The 15894-nt window shown below is 46.2% G+C and overlaps 2 protein-coding genes across 2 annotated transcripts in view; both read left to right on the top strand.

Annotated features, from left to right (window-relative positions):
• Positions 1–5180, top strand: part of tmem67 (transmembrane protein 67) — a gene marked incomplete at its 5' end in the record, with an annotated part of 17593 nt that extends 12413 nt beyond the window's left edge. Inside the window, 13 exons of the mRNA XM_080540932.1 lie at positions 236–334; positions 532–630; positions 1125–1211; positions 1936–2038; positions 2164–2303; positions 2527–2667; positions 2955–3035; positions 3164–3280; positions 3564–3680; positions 4074–4181; positions 4403–4505; positions 4623–4765; positions 5086–5180. Coding sequence (XP_080397058.1) covers positions 236–334; positions 532–630; positions 1125–1211; positions 1936–2038; positions 2164–2303; positions 2527–2667; positions 2955–3035; positions 3164–3280; positions 3564–3680; positions 4074–4181; positions 4403–4505; positions 4623–4765; positions 5086–5166 — 1419 coding nt within the window. The 3' untranslated portion in view covers positions 5167–5180. The remainder of the gene's footprint in view (positions 1–235; positions 335–531; positions 631–1124; positions 1212–1935; positions 2039–2163; positions 2304–2526; positions 2668–2954; positions 3036–3163; positions 3281–3563; positions 3681–4073; positions 4182–4402; positions 4506–4622; positions 4766–5085) is intronic.
• A 2530-nt stretch (positions 5181–7710) lies between these two features.
• pdp1 (pyruvate dehydrogenase phosphatase catalytic subunit 1) lies at positions 7711–11612 on the top strand. The gene is made up of 8 exons (XM_080540050.1): positions 7711–7996; positions 8119–8286; positions 8421–8632; positions 8772–8853; positions 8958–9052; positions 9299–9467; positions 9647–9865; positions 10068–11612. The coding sequence occupies exons 1-8, from the start codon at positions 7757–7759 to the stop codon at positions 10446–10448; spliced, it is 1566 nt and encodes a 521-aa protein (XP_080396176.1). The 5' UTR covers positions 7711–7756; the 3' UTR covers positions 10449–11612.
• Positions 11613–15894: the final 4282 nt, after the last annotated feature.

The raw sequence follows: 15894 nt of genomic DNA, 5'->3' as shown, positions 1-15894 counted from the left end.
GTTCACTAAGGGAGCAAGGCTTCTGATTGGTGCATTAGAGTAGGATCTAAAGTAGGGCTGCATGATATATCGTTTCAGCATCACCATCGCGATGTGCGCATGTGTGATAGTCACATGGCAGGACTTGCGATGTCAAGTAACGCAAATTAACAGCTTTTGTGTGTGTGTGTGTGTGTGTGTGTGTGTGTGTATGTGTGCGTGTACGTGTGTGTGTATTGTGTATTGTGTACTGTAGATAGCTCTAGGTGTGTTAGGAGGTGTTGCTGTACTGTATTCCCTCCTGAAGACAGCCAGCTGGAAGAGAAGGGTTTCCTCTCCTCTAATCGACACGGAGGTACCTGACCCTCAAACTCCTAATCCAATCTTGCTATACAGTACACTTGGTGTGTAGTTGTACAAATCTGATCATCCTTTGCTCTCTCTCTCTCTCTCTCTCTCTCTCTCTCTCTCTCTCTCTCTCTCTCTCTCTCTCTCTCTCTCTCTCTCGCTCTCTCTCTCTCTCTCTCTCTCTCTCTCTCTCTCTTTTCTCAGACGGTATTGCGGTTCCTGCTGTATTACGCTGGTGATCTGGCTAACGTGTTCTTTTTCGTAACCGTGGGAACAGGCCTCTACTGGCTCATCTTCTACAAGGTAAAAGTGTCACCTCTTAAACATCCACTCCTTTTACACTCCTTTCCCTCTTCCTCGTCTCTCCATCTACCTCCTGTTGAAACTAAGTGTGACGTGACTCGGTCTCTCTGTGTCTACTCTCTCTTCCTGGACTGCGCATCAGACGCTGGAGGCAAGTCTCCTCACCTCGTCTTCTCTTCTTTCCCCTTCCCTCTTCTCTCCTCTCCCCTCCCTGTCTTTCCTAACTTGTATATACCCCTAAACTACCGTACTTGCCGTACTGTATCTATCACTATCATTGTCGTGTTTTTATGTCACGTTCTCATATCACTATTTGCACTTCTGGTTAGATGCTAAACTGCATTTCGTTCGTCTAGTACTTGCACTACTCTGCAATGACAATAAAGTTGAATCTAATCTAATCTAATCTAATCCCCTCTCATGTGTTAGATATGCTAGTCACAACACAGGAGTGTAATCAAAACATATACGTGTGCACCAACGTGTATTTTCAGGCCCAGCAGTTTGTGTCTGTCTTGTTGCCGCTGCCAGATCAGGAGGAGCGCTTTAAGACTTATGTGGGCTGCGCCTTCGCACTCAAGGTGAGGGATCTCATCCTATCACCTTGTAGGATTTCAATGGGGTTTTCTAGAAACATATATGCTTATGTCACTCAGACACACGCATAACACACACACACACACACACACACTCTATTCTCAGGTCACTCAGACACACACATAACCCATACCCACACACTTACACACACATTCTGCTTCTTCCAGGTCAGCCTGATCTTCATGGTTAGCAATGACGCCACAATAGACAGATTCGGGGGTTGTTATCTTAAGACCTTGGGGGGTTCTGGGCGCCGGTATGGTGAGCTCAGTTCACAACGTAACATCTGAGATAACAGGGAAAGTATTTAAACCTGTCTGTATTTCACAATGATGTCGTCGAATGCCGAATGCTGGTACTGTGCTGACGAAGCTAAGTTGGCTGTTGTCTTAATACATCTTATAGTACAGATTCCGACCCGTGTTGAACATTCTATTCCTGGCTTGTCAAATCGTGTCTGCTACACACCTAATCTATCCTGAGATGACACAACGCATTTAAGATCACGAATCCTCAATAGATTGATCCATTCCATCATTTTACCGACAAGAAGATTCTACAACCTCATGGTTCCCACACACACACACCCTGATCAGGACGGGGAGTGGGGTGAAGAGATGAGTGAGTGGCAGGTGGCCGGCCTGGTGGGCGGGTCCTGAGAGTGTGTCTCATGCTAAGGTCATGCTTGTGGGTGTGTTTCGCTTCCAGACGTTGCAGTTTATCCACAAACTGGTGCAGCAGTTGTCAGTGGACATGTTCTTCATCGACTGGGAGAGACCTCGCGGCAAAAGCAACAGGACCACCGTCCAGGGTACAGAACAACGTTCTCTCACTCAGCAAACGCTTGCGAATGTCTTTGTTTATTTTACCCCGTCTCTTCTAAAGAGATAAACATCTATATGTCTACTCTATATATGTATTTATCATTGTTGTCAGCGGCTGGTGAGGTGAAGCGCGACTCCTCCCCCGTCAGCATCTGGAGGACATACTTTGTAGCCAACGAGTGGAACGAGATCCAGACTATCCGGAAGATCAGTCCAACCTTCCAGATCATGGCTGTACTCTTCCTACTGGAGGTACACACACACACACACACACACACACACACACACACACACACACAGACACAGACGTTATTGGTGCTTTCCTTTCGACCTTTCTTCCTGCTGTATGCGTGTCTCACATGTGTGTCTCATGTGATCACACATGATCTGGAAGGTTGGACTGAAAGAACCTCTTGTCTTCCTTTCTTTGACTCCTGTCTCTCCATCTTTGACATGTGTGACCTCCCTGCCCTAGGTGGTGGGTTTCTCCAGTCTGGCCCTGAGGGACCCATGGTCAGTGTTGCAGCGCTCCCCTCAGGCGTACAAGCCTCCCTACAGCCTGACTCTGCGCTACGGCCTGGCAGCCACAATGTGGCTCTGTATCGGACTGTTACAGGTAACTCTGGGCTAGCGTGGAAGCAATATGTGTATTGTAACGTGAACTAGTAGTGTCTTGGGACAGCATTTCTCACTTTGTGTGTGTGTGTGTGTGTGTGTGTGTCTGTGTCTGTGTCTGTGTCTGTGTCTGTGTCTGTGTCTGTGTCTGTGTCTGTGTCTGTGTGTGTGTGTGTGTGTGTGTGTGTTGGTATCTGCTGGTGTTGCACGTACTATAAGCATTGCCTCTTGAGACACACATGCACTAGGATATATAATAATAATGTGTGTGTGTCTGTCTGTCTGTAGATGATGTTCTTCACTGTGGTCCACGAGCGCTTTGTGGAGGATAAGATCCGCCAGTTTGTGGACCTCTGCTCCATAAGTAACGTGAGTATCACTGCCGTGAGTGTGTGTGTGTGTGTGTGTGTGTGTGTGTGTGTGTGTGTGTGTGTGTAAGCGTGTTATCTTTAATTCTGATTGTGCGTGTGTGTGTGTGTGTGTGTGCGCGTGTGTAGATCTCGGTGCTGCTGCTGTCCCACAGGTGTTTTGGCTACTACATCCACGGGCGCTCTGTGCACGGCTACGCAGACACCAACATGGAGGAGATGAACACCAACCTCAAGAGAGAGGCGGTACGTCAGAGTGAAAACTGAAAGCATTTTGTGAAGGTTCTACCCAGTCTATGGAAAAGCCAATGTCAAGCTATTGTCATATTGCTTACACATAATTTATCCCCTACGATCGACACAAGTGTCTGGCGGGTAGCGGTACATTTAGGATTGGGAGAGAGACTGTACATGTACCCCCTCTATTGGATCATGAATAGTAGACCGTAAGTCAAGTGAACCCCTTGAATCTAGAAGAGCATCTTAGTCAATATTGTCTAATCTCCTCTCCCACTTTCTCTGCTTCTAGGAGACTCTATGTGGCCAGAGAGGTTTGCTCCCCAACACAGACACTCAGACCTTCCAGGTCTCCATCACCAGCCGCCTCAGGGTGCAGTACGACCGCATACTGGAGCCTCTCAGCCGGGTGAGTGAGTGAGTGAGTGAGTGGGTGGGTGGGTGGGTGAGTGAGTGAGTGGGTGGGTGGGTGGGTGGGTGGGTGGGTGGGTGGGTGAGTGAGTGAGTGAGTGAGTGCGTGGGTGGGTGGGTGGGTGAGTGAGTGAGTGGGTGGGTGAGTGGGTGGGTGAATGAGTGAGTGAGTAAGTGAGTGAGTGAGTGAGTGAGTGGGTGGATGAATGAGTGAGTGAGTGAGTGAGTGAGTGGGTGGGTGAGTGGGTGAGTGGGTGTGTGGCTGAATGAGTGAGTGAGTAAGTGGGTGAGTGAGTGAGTAGGTGGGTGGGCGGGCGGGTGGGTGGGTGGCTGAATGATATTTCTATCTGAAAGTAACAATAAATCATTTTGAATGAATGTCTCTCTCCAGAGGCACGGGCCATCACGGTTGGTTGACGCGTCCTCATCCAACCCGTTTGACCAGAGCACCAGAGCGTACCACACCATGAACCGCTTCCTGGGATCAGTTATAGACCATGTTAGTATACACACACACTTTATGGAGACTCACTTAAACCTCTCATTAACTGAGTTAGGCCGAACTATCTCTCCGCAATCTACTGCATTTAGGGTGACGTTTTTGACTGCGCAAAAACGCCGAGATCAAAGTTGTCTAATATCTCAAATATGGGACAACTACTGTGTGTGAATTTCGACCGACTGAAATCTTCCTCTGATGTTGTCTTATGTTCCCTGTAGGCACATCGGGACATGGACTACATAGTGAAAGACAAGCTGCTGTTTGAGAGGGTCATAGGGATGGAGTTCATGGAGCCCATGGATAAGAGCATTTTCTACAATGGTAATGTTCTCAGCCCTTTACCCCCCATATGGTACCGTGGTTGACATGTTGTGTGTGTATGTCTGTCTGTCTGTGTGTGTAACCTGTTTGTTTCTCTCTTTCTCTCGCTCCCTCTAGATGAGTCCCACTCGTTCAGTGACGTGCTGTTCTATGGGAACGAGGCCACCCTGCTGATCTTTGATACTCTGTTCTTCTGTGTGGTCGACCTGGGAGCTCAGAACTTCACCCTGGCTGCTGTTCTCACCTACCTACAGCAAGTGGTCAGTTTTGTGTGTGTGTGTGTGTGTGTGTGTGTGTGTGTGTGTGTGTGTGTGAGTGTGAGTGTGAGTGTGAGTGTGTGAGTGTGTGAGTGTGTGTGTGTGTGTGAGTGTGAGTGTGAGTGTGAGTGTGAGTGTGAGTGTGAGTGTGAGTGTGAGTGTGAGTGTGAGTGTGAGTGTGAGTGTGAGTGTGAGTGTGAGTGTGAGGGTGAGGGTGAGGGTGAGGGTGAGGGTGAGCGTGCGTGCGTGCGTCTTCTTTTGTTCCTGAGCCTTACCAGATTTGGACAGACCAGACAGAGTGATTATATGTTTCTGTTTTACAGATCTTTCGTTTTATCCGCAACACTATCGGACGGAGAAATCTAGCGAACAAGACATTGGTGGACGAGAGATTCCTCATATAGTGCTTATTTTCTGCTGTCTGAAAGGTCATGGCAAACAGCCTTCGTAGCTGTTTGTCTACAACATTGATAAATGTTTACAGCTTGTGCAGCTAATGTGTTTTTTTGTAACAATTTATTTTTTATTTCTCGTTTAGACTGATTTACAAGTTTATACAGTATTTTTTAAAACTGGCCAATGATGTAAATATTCTTAATAGGTTTTGTATTTGATGTTTTTTTTATTGAATAAAAAACTATGTGTCTTCTATTATATTTGCAGTTTCTGTTTTGCAGTTCAACCACAGAGACCGTATGGATAAATAGTGCAGCCAAGTGTACTGGCGTCATCTCATAGAAATACCTCTACTAACAGCAGCACTTTACATTGAAGTGTGATTCACTTATGACAGTAATGATACCATAATAAAACTAAGATAAGAGAGTAATTAATCTCCACCTCAGGCTATGGAAGGCTCAGTTGTATCCCTTTCTACCAAGTACCAATGTACACAGTTTTTGTTGATGAGTGATTGGTAACATTTCAATTAACTTGTGAAATAAGCGCGTCATGTGGTAGGTAGCATTGACCATCGGTAGTATTGACACACGTAGACATTCCAGCGTGTAGTGGGTTAACCCAAAGAGGCTCGAATGGAACTCCCCTGTCAGAGAGGTGAGCCAATCAGCGCTGTCAAAGAGGTGAGCCAATCAGCGTCCAGTGTGTCCTGAATGGAACTCCCCTGTCAGAGAGGTGAGCCAATCAGCGTCCAGTGTGTCCTGGGCCCTGGGTGTGAGATGCGAGAAGGTCGGTAGTAAAGTCCTGTTGTGTTCACTGCAAACTCGGCGAATAAGGTCAGTGGTCTGATGTTTTGGTCAACCTTGAATGACCTGTAATGTTCATAAATGATACAGCTGTCGTAGGCTTTGATAGCGAAAGGGAATGTCATAGTTCATTTGTGCCTGCCAACACAACTGTCGCAGCTAGCCAACACACACGAGCACATTTCGAGTAGCTGTCTATAAAAAGAAGCTTGTCCAATCAAATCATTCGTTACACTAGAAACTGATTAAAATATAGTAGGTTAAATAGTTAAGAGCTTCGCGACTAGAAAATCAGCCTTGTAACAGTAGAAGACTGACGGTATTCACTGAACTGTGATGTCAACAACTGAACTGGCAACTTTAGTAGCTTGTGAAGGACTTCCAGCTAAGCACCAGGGGGGTATTCCATCAACATCGCTAAAGGGAAAATCCAGGCATATTCTGATAAGTCTCGCGAGAGTTCTCAAAAAATAAGCCAGGATTTTCCTCTAGCGACGTTGATGGAATACCCCCAGGCCAGGAATGGGCTCTGTCTGTCCACAGCGATAGACCCAGATCCCCCTCACCCAATAACCCTTACTGAACTATACTACGATAACCAGCCAGCATACTGACCAGCATTCTTCACAACAACTTTTTTTTTGCTCTAGCCAAGCTAATAGTTTTCTGTTGTCAGTGGATCAGTGTTCTTCATTGACTGGTTCAGTCAACTGGATTGTGCAATTGTTGCTGATCATTATAGTCTGTCGTCTTAACTACCTTCAAAGAGTAGTAGTAGTTCCATGTAGCCCGTGTGTGTCACATCACTCTAATCATTGCCTCGACTAGTAACTCAACTATTATGTAATGAAGGAAGGGGGTGGAAAAGGAACCGAGAGAGTAGCCTATCTAGTTCACTAGGACATGGTGGGGGACACTTCAGGAGCAAAATGTCAGGACTGCACATTTAAAGGCTATAAATAGGGGCATTCTAGCCGCGGTTTGGCCAACAACAGAGGTTCATGGTGGTGCAAGTCCCTGGATAGAACTGGTGGTCAGGTGGTGAGAGTTGGCTAGGCTGCTGGCCCGCCGTACAACTGACCTGTCAGTTAAGCAGTGTTTCTCAACCCTCTCCTCGGGGCGCCCCAGCCGCACCACATATTTGATCTGTTCCACCACCAGCTCACCTGATTCAACTAATCAAGTACAAAGCAATTATGGTTTGTACTTGATTAGTTGAATGAGGTGTGCTGGTGGTGGAACAGATCAAATATGTGGAACGGCTGGGGCGCCCCGAGGAGAGGGTTGAAAAACACTGAGGTAGAGTAGTGGAATTAGGGTCGAACTTAATCTCCATTGAACAATGCTACTGATAGGAATTCCTCATTTGGTGTGCTGCAAATTTAAAAAATACAACGCAATTATGATATCGCCCACTATTCTACTGTGCCTTGAACACTAATGCGAGCATGAAAGGGTAGTGAGTGTGACTTAATGCAGTCTGAATGAAGACACAGTTTTGATAACCTGATGGCACTCTTATTGTGAAAAGGAAGGGGAGAGTTGTCCTCTTTATTTTCCCATTAATAAGTTGGTTGTAGTAGTAATAATAATAAACAATAATGTTGTAGCATGCTCTCTTGACTGTGGTAACTGAGATGTGTGGTAAAGGAGAGAAGTGCTGTAAACCTCTGGCACACCTGTATGTGTCTGTCCATTCCTCTAGGGGTGTGTGTGTGGGTGTGTTTGTGTGTGGGTGTGTGTGTGTCAGCAGTGCACTGAGAGTGTGTTGTGCCCAGAGCGTGCCACCATGCCTGTGACATCGCAGCTGCTCCGAGGTCTGCCTCGTGCCAAGCTCTTGGGTTCTTGCGTGTTAACATGCCAACGCCAGCCCCCTTGCTGCCCCTCCACCTCACAGCATTCTCACCCGTCATGGCCGCCCAGCGTGCCCACCGCACGCAACTACAGGACAACTCCATATCTCCAGAGCTACAACCTCACACCCCCGCAGGTCAACTCCATCCTCAAGGCCAACGAGTACAGCTTCAAGGTATAGGGCCACGCCACACCACTCACACACACACACACACACACACACACACACACACACACACACATACACACACATACTCAGCCTCATCAGCCATATCCCATAACCCCCTCTGTTTCCAGGTTCCGGAGTTTGATGGTAAGAACGTGTCATCAGTAATGGGTTTCGAGAGTAACCAGTTGCCCGCCAACGCGCCCATAGAGGACCGACGTAGCGCTGCCACCTGCCTGCAGACGCGGGGAATGCTGCTGGGCGTGTTTGACGGCCACGCGGGCTGCGCCTGCGCACAGGTAAGAGTTGACTTTCCTTTGCCAGTATATCTGATGTAATCGTGTTACAGCTGCCAAGCCCCGTTTTGACGTTTTATGTTTGACGTTCGAGTTTATTTTAACTTTTTTTACTTTCTCTCCTGCTCTCTGCCCAGGCGTTGAGCGAGAGGTTGTTCTACTACATTGCTGTGTCGTTGCTGCCCCATGACACCCTGCTTGACCTGGAGGCAGCAGTCGAGGCTGGCAGGCCCCTCAGCCCCATCCTGCAGTGGCACAAACACCCAAACGACTACTTCACCAGGGAGGCTCAGACTCTCTACTTCAACAGCCTCAGGACATACTGGCAGGAGCTCATAGACCTCAACAGGTAATACACTCTCACATCGGCGGACGAGGACGGCGTGAGTTAGGGTTAGGGGACATTTAGGTCATCGTAAGTTTCTCTGAAGTAACCAACGTGTGTTACTCTTTTCTGCCATACCGTCTCCCTCTCCCTCTCGTCTCAGTCCAGGGGAGACCCCAGACACTCGGGAGGCGCTGTTGAGTGCCTTCAAGAGGTTGGACAGTGACCTGTCCCTGGAGGCTCAGGTGGGAGACCCTGTTATCTACTAATATATAGCCATCCGTCCATCCTTTGTTGTATGTTCTTCAGATGAAACGGAACTGACTGAGTGATGTTGGATGTTCCCCAGGTCGGAGACCCTAATGCCTTCCTGCATTACTGGGTTCTTCGCGTGGCCTTCTCGGGAGCGACAGCCTGCGTGGCGCACATCGAGGGCTCAGACCTGTACGTACATTACACACCTCTACCTCTCCTATCTATCCGTCTCTTTGTTGTGCTTCATATTCTATAGTCAGTGTTTGGAACTGATGTTAAGTGTCCTTCACTTTGAGAAATTTATTCTAGGCCTGTAAGTGAAACCTTCGTCACTTGTAATCAGTCAGGAAAGTCATCATAAGGTGACTGCATAAGTCCTGTAAAACACATCCTGGTCCAGCTCTGTCTTAGCCATGTGTCACGTGGTACCCATAGGTACTTGGCGAACACGGGAGACGGTCGGGCGGTTCTGGGGGTGCAGGAGGAGGACGGCTCGTTCACCGCTCACACACTCTCCAACGACCATAGCGCCCAGAACGACGACGAGATCGCACGCATACGGGCGGAGCACCCGCCCTCAGAGAGGAAGACGGTTGTCCGACAGGTAGTAAAACTGATCCTGCTGGCTGATGTCGGGCCTGTCGCCGCACCACCACACTGTCTTGACACGGCGTCGGGTGACAGTTATGCAGATGTCAATCTCTGTGCTATGCCAAACATGTTTTGATTCATTCAAGTACCGAGTATTTCAAATGGCCTATCCTTTTTCACCCCCTCTCTCAGGACCGGTTGTTAGGCCTCCTCATGCCACTCCGTGCGTTCGGGGACGTGAAGTTTAAGTGGAGTATCGAGCTCCAGAGGAATGTGTTAGAGTCCGGTCCCGACCAGCTCCACGAGAACGAACACACCAAGTTCATCCCCCCCAACTACCACACACCCCCCTACCTCACCGCAGAGCCCGAGATCACGCACCACAAACTCCGACCACAGGACCGCTTCCTGGTGAGAAATTACCCCCTATAAGCCCTATGTGGTCCACTACTCTTGACTAGAGCTACTCTTACTTCGAGTATAATTGTCGCACTGGTAACCAAGTGGTACCCTCAATGAATAGAACTGAACTATTGTATGCAAAGTAAAGTTGGCTTCAATTTTATCTTTCTTCTTCCTGGACTACAACTATCTAATCCTCTGTCCTTCTCAGGTACTGGGCACTGATGGCTTATGGGAGACCCTCCACAGACAGGAAGTTGTTCGTATTGTGGGGGAGTATCTAACGGGGGTACACCAGCGTCAGCCCCTCACCGTAGGAGGCTACAAGGTCACCCTGGGACAAATGCAGGGGTTGCTGGCTGAGAGGAAGGCCCGCGTGTCATCTGCCTTCGAGGATCACAACGCGTCGACCCACCTGATTCGCCATGCAGTGGGGAACAGTGAATTTGGCACGGTGGACCACGAGAGGCTGTCCAAGATGCTGTCCCTCCCCGAGGAGCTCGCTCGCATGTACCGCGATGACATCACCATCATCATCACACAGTTCAACCCTCATGTGATTGGAGCACAGCGGCAAGGAGAGGACTCCTGAGCTGGACAGCCTATGAGAGGCATGTAGATATGGACAGGACATTTTCTGGTGAGGTCAAGAGCACACAAACAGACAGACAGACAGATATGCACACATACACACTATTTAACCTCTACTTTATCTCACACACACACACACACTTTGGAGTAGGACTGCCTACCTGTGCAATATATATATTTCTAAAACTGTTAATGACTGTAAGTGTCTGTGTTTTTGTTTGTGTGTGTATGCATGCAGTCGTGGTTAAGTTCTAATGCTCCATCTCAAGGTCCAGACTGGATGTCAGTCTCTCTCCTGAGCTGTCGCCTAGAGTTTCAGACGTTTCCATCTTTCTAGGCATGTCGCTAACATCCCTGTAAATGTTTCATCCCTGTCTTACAGTCTGCTTTACCACACCGCTGAGACTGTCAGAGAGGAAGGAAAACTTGTCATCTTGTTGTCATAATATGTGGCATTATATGTGCCAAAAGACACTTACCACCTCAGGCTCCAGTTGGCCAACTGGAGCTCCTGTCATATCCCTTTCACTTATCTAGATCTGGCAGCACTCCAGGGAAGGGATAGGACTGAGGAAGAGGCCTTTGAGGAAGCTACTAGTTGACCTTTCGCAGATAGACTGCAACATTGTAATAATATTGCTCTGATGATGCCACACACCCTCTCTGCTGTGCATTAGCAGTCTCTGGCTTGCTCTAGAGCTGCGACTTGGCTCTGTTTTGGCTCTACTGCATGGCTGCATGGCCCAGTGAGACACTGATGTTACATAGGAGAAGTGTGTGCGTGTGTGTGCGTGTGTGTGCGTGTGCGTGTGCGTGTGTGTGTGTGTGTGTGTGTGTGTGTGTGTGTGTGCGTGCGTGCGTGCGTGTGTGTGTGCGCGCTCTTTAGTCTGTGCTGCTGAAATATTTACTGCAGAGATCTCTTAACACACTCCTTCATGTTTTAACTTTTCATCTTTTGCACAGATTTGAATCAGACTTTAGCCTATTCAACTATGGAAAGAAAGCTCTTTAGGTGGAATGTAACATGCCTTTGTTTTATTCCGCTGCTTTATTGAGAATGAGACACAATGTTATATGGTCTAATGACAACCTTTCCTCCACATAGTGGTCTACCTTTGGGCAGATGCATAGTTATATAGTACACTTGATGGAAAATAGGAAATCATTTTTTTACATAGCCAATACAGTAGGAACCAATTATGCTACAAGAAAACTGGTGTTTTTACTCAGATTTCCATGGTTCTCTTTCAGTGTCAATCACGGAGGTAACTGTGGTGCCGTGGTGATGTGTGTTGGGGGTCAAGACTAAAACTACTGTCACTGTCATTTGTTGGTGCGACACACAGGTGATGTAGGGGACAGGATCCTACACTCCTTAAGAACACTAAAGAGATAGTAAAGGTGAACATTACAACAGATTGAAGGAGTGATATTCTGGAGAGAGAGTGTGTGTAAACAGGTATTTATTTTTCTAAGTTTGTGTGGGGGTATAACGGTATAAAGGGATTAGTGGTTTAACATCATGTTCTCTCTTCATCTCTGTCTTTTCTGTCTTTTGTTTGTTGATTTGGTCTTGTGTAGACACCGTTTTCAAACACACACACACACACACACACACATGTGGAATACTCATGTGTATTATTAGTCAGTTGATGTCTGTACAGAGTGTGAACTTTATTTTGTAAAACAAAAATAAAATAATATTATACACTCACTGAGAACTTCATTAGGAACACCTGTACACGTCGTTCATTCAGCTGGTGTAATGGTGTGGAATGGAATGTTTTCTTGGCACACTTTGGGCCCATTAATGCCACTCAATCATCGCTTGAATGCCACAGCATTGTTGCTGAGTATTGTTGCTGACCATGTGCATCCTTTCATGGCCACAATGTCCCCATCTTCTAATGGCTACTTCCAGCATGATAATGCACCACGATAATGCAAAAGTCGTTGTCAAACTGGTTTCATGAAAATGACAAGGAGTTCAGTGTTCTTCAGTGGCCTTCCCGATCACCGTATCTGAATCCAATAAAACACCTTTGGGATGTGGTTAGAACAGGAGATTCACAGAAAAAAAAAAGTGCACCTGAAAAATTAAAATTTAATTATTATTAAAAATTATTATAAATTATACATTATTATTAATTAATTAATTATTAAAAAGCTGCAGGAGTTGCGTGATGCAATCATGTCATCATGGATATCCTGGATCTCAAAGGAATGTTTCCAACATCTTGTGAAATCAATACCACAAAGGATTGAGGTTTTGAGGGCAAAGGGAGGCCCTACCCAGTATTAGTATAGTGTTCCTAATAAAGTGTTTGGTGAGTGTATATTTGCCTTACTCTTTTGTTTTTGATAGTGTATATCACTTTGTTGCCAGTCTGTTTCTTATTTAGCCATCTCTGTTGTTGTCATGCCAACATATAGGAGTTGGCTAAAGCAAGAAGCTAAATGACTGACGCCCCTGACGGTGTGGCTGTTGACGTGTTCATGGTCAAAATGATGGTGTCCATTTAGGAGAGGAAGAGAGAACGTCTGGCTGAAGGGAGGCTATGGAAACACTAGCTGAATACTTGCAGCTTTTAAAATGTATGATGTTACAGGTATTTATCCACATAACTATGTACGAAATGTAACTGCTATGTACTGTATGTAACACTTTTGGGTTTATGGGCTGTAAACATTTTGTATTTAAGGGTTTTAATAAAAACATGATTAAATACAGATAATGTTCGATCGGTTTGGTTTCTGTTTCTGTTGGTGTGTGTGTGTCTTAAAACTCCCCCGCCACGCCCCTGGAATGCACGCTCGGAAGGTCAATGTGATCTCAGGTTACGTTTGGTCAAGGTGTGTGTGTGTGTGTGTGTGTGTGTGTGTGTGTGTGTGTGTGTGTGTGTGTGTGTGTGTGTGTGTGTGTGTGTGTGCGTGCGTGCGTGCGTGCGTGCGTGCGTGCGTGTGGTCATGTGTGTGTGGTCATGTGTGTTCAGTCATAACTGCGCACACATCAACAGCGACCTTGACTACAGAGAAAGCACAGATTCTTGTTCTGCAGCTACTGTTCAACTAGTACTCTACTACTGTGTTATTATGTCTTCTACTCGGCTGTGGCTCAGGAGGTGTCTAATGATCGCAAGGTCAGCGGTTCGATCCCTGGCTGCCTGGCCACTTCAAGGTGTCCTCGGGCAAGACACTAAACCCCAAATTGCTCGTAATGAGCCTTGCATAGTAGCTTGCCGCCCATTGGTGTGTGAATGGGTGAATGTCAAGCTCTTTGGGATAAGGCTCTTTGGAATATAAGTGCAGTCCATTTATCTACTCTTAGGAGACTCTGTTATCAACTAAGCAGTTTGATAAATAGTGTAGTAACTATCAATCTAATTTGAGAGAATGGTCTTCAATGGTTTTGAGAGCAGGGATACAATCTAGTTTAGTAGTTAAGTTCTGCTATTGGTTTACTGGCGCCATCAGGTGCCTGACGACGATACATGTCTGAGTCAGTCAATGACCTCTACTCTTGACTGTTCAGCAGTCCACAGACATGCATTGTCAGCCAGGAGATGGCGCTAGCGGTCCAATAACAGAACCTTCAATCTATGTTGAGCGACAACTTTGTTCAATTGTGAGAAGCTAGAAGAGAGTGATTGATTGATTGAAAACTTTATTAGAAGATTTGCAGAAGTAGGTACATGAAAGTACATATTACATACAAGGTCAACTAACAGGATAAAAACCCAAGAAAGCCACTGGCTTATTTCAATTGGGGTCCTTGATTCTGTGATTCTGTCTTGAGTTGCTTCTGTCTTGACCAATCAACAAGAAGTAAATGTGCAGAAACTGCAGTTTGATGACATAAAATGTGATCATATTCATCTGCTTTTTCAGAAAAGAAGCTTCTGCTTTTCGGTCAGTGGTCCACTCCTAAATGTATGGCTTCACAGGGCTAGTGTGAGAATCATCTTGTAGAATGAGAGAGTTCATCTCAATAGCATGTTCTGCATCCTATAGGCTATCATATTTATGAAACTGCTATTCATCTTTTACAACATGGGTTTACACATTCTTAATTTCTTTGTAGGGGCAAAGGTTCCCAGTTCAACAGTTCAACTGTAATATACAGTAACATTTCCCTGTATGGTGAAGGGCAGGAGTGTTGTGGTTCTCTTGTCATGTTTTATAGGTGACGTGACGATTGTATTTATAATCATTCTCTGTGTTTTCCTCTGTGGCATATTGAGGATATGTATTAAGTATTAGGAGTTGTGTTTGGAACGGAGGGACTTTCTGGGCGGCTCTGTTTCCTTTGAGTATGTGTGGCCTTAGTTAGTGTGAGCGCTATTCACTGTGTATCGGGGTCTGTGTCTCCATCCATCAACTTACCGTTTGTGAGTGTGTGTGTGTGTGTGTGTGTGTGTGTGTGTGTGTGTGTGTGTGTGGTGTGTGTGTCAGCATGCACGTTTGTTAGTTAGTGTGTTAAGAACTCCATGACTCTCCTGAAAATATTAGAGATGTAGGCCTACAGGAGGCCACATTTGGAAGCAACATTTGCCTGAGGGATTCAAACACAGAAATGTGTTTCCAGACAGGATCTCAACCCGAGGGTGTGCTGTCGGTCTGTGAGGACTGACTAACAGTTCGTGGTTTATTGGTTTTATCTGTCCTTATTCTATTCCAGGTTGTTAAAAGCAACTGAGGACATGCTGTTCAAGAACACCCATTCCCCACTTCCTGCCTGGTGCGGGTGTCGGTACAGGATAATGGTAACACTTGTGTAAGCAGCAGAGGTTGTTTACTGATCACAGATCTGTGTTTACCCTGGAAGGTCTCTCTCACACAGCCCACATGACACTGCCGACAGTCCATATGTCTGTATTATTATGTGTATGTGAATCATCACAGAGTGAGCAAATTGCTGATATGATCTTCATCCCTGCATGCTCTTAATCAGTGTGGTGGAGGCTCTGCCTGTGATGTCACAGCCCTATCCCCTGGTTGACCCCACTCCGACACACACACACACACACACACACACACACACACACACACACACACACACACACACACAGTAAGTTGTCAGAAAGCTCAGTTACACAAGGAGATCTTACAGATGCAGATCTTTGCTTGCTTGTTCTGATCAGTAGATATTTTTAGTTTTAATTCTGTACAGACAGCAGTAGATACATACTGTTCCAACACATGGAACAAAACAGTTGTAAAACAAAGACAAAACACAAGTTGTTGGCGTTCGAAGATCTACATTCTCTATAAAACACAACATCTGTTGCGCCTCGCTATGAAGTGTTGGCATTAGATAAGAAACATTTAACCATTGAATGCACACACACACACACACACACACATGCTTGCATACACTATGTACAGTTAAGGTGGCTTATGTACACTATGTAATGTACAGATGTGTAAAAGAGACTATATCAAAGAGG

Source organism: Nansenia antarctica, assembly GCF_963989245.1.
Source record: "Nansenia antarctica genome assembly, chromosome: 10".
NCBI lineage: Eukaryota > Metazoa > Chordata > Actinopteri > Argentiniformes > Microstomatidae > Nansenia > Nansenia antarctica.
The sequence above is the reverse complement of the archived record's forward strand: the minus strand, read 5'-3'. Positions and strand labels throughout refer to the sequence as shown.

Excerpts from the sequence above, each read along its gene's own strand:
- pdp1 (XM_080540050.1), top strand. The coding sequence starts at position 7,757 with ATGCCTGTGACATCGCAGCTGCTCCGAGGTCTGCCTCGTGCCAAGCTC. Across the intron at positions 8,854-8,957 it reads ACCTGTCCCTGGAGGCTCAG|GTCGGAGACCCTAATGCCTT; the intron begins GTGGGAGACCCT and ends GATGTTCCCCAG. Across the intron at positions 9,053-9,298 it reads CACATCGAGGGCTCAGACCT|GTACTTGGCGAACACGGGAG; the intron begins GTACGTACATTA and ends TGGTACCCATAG.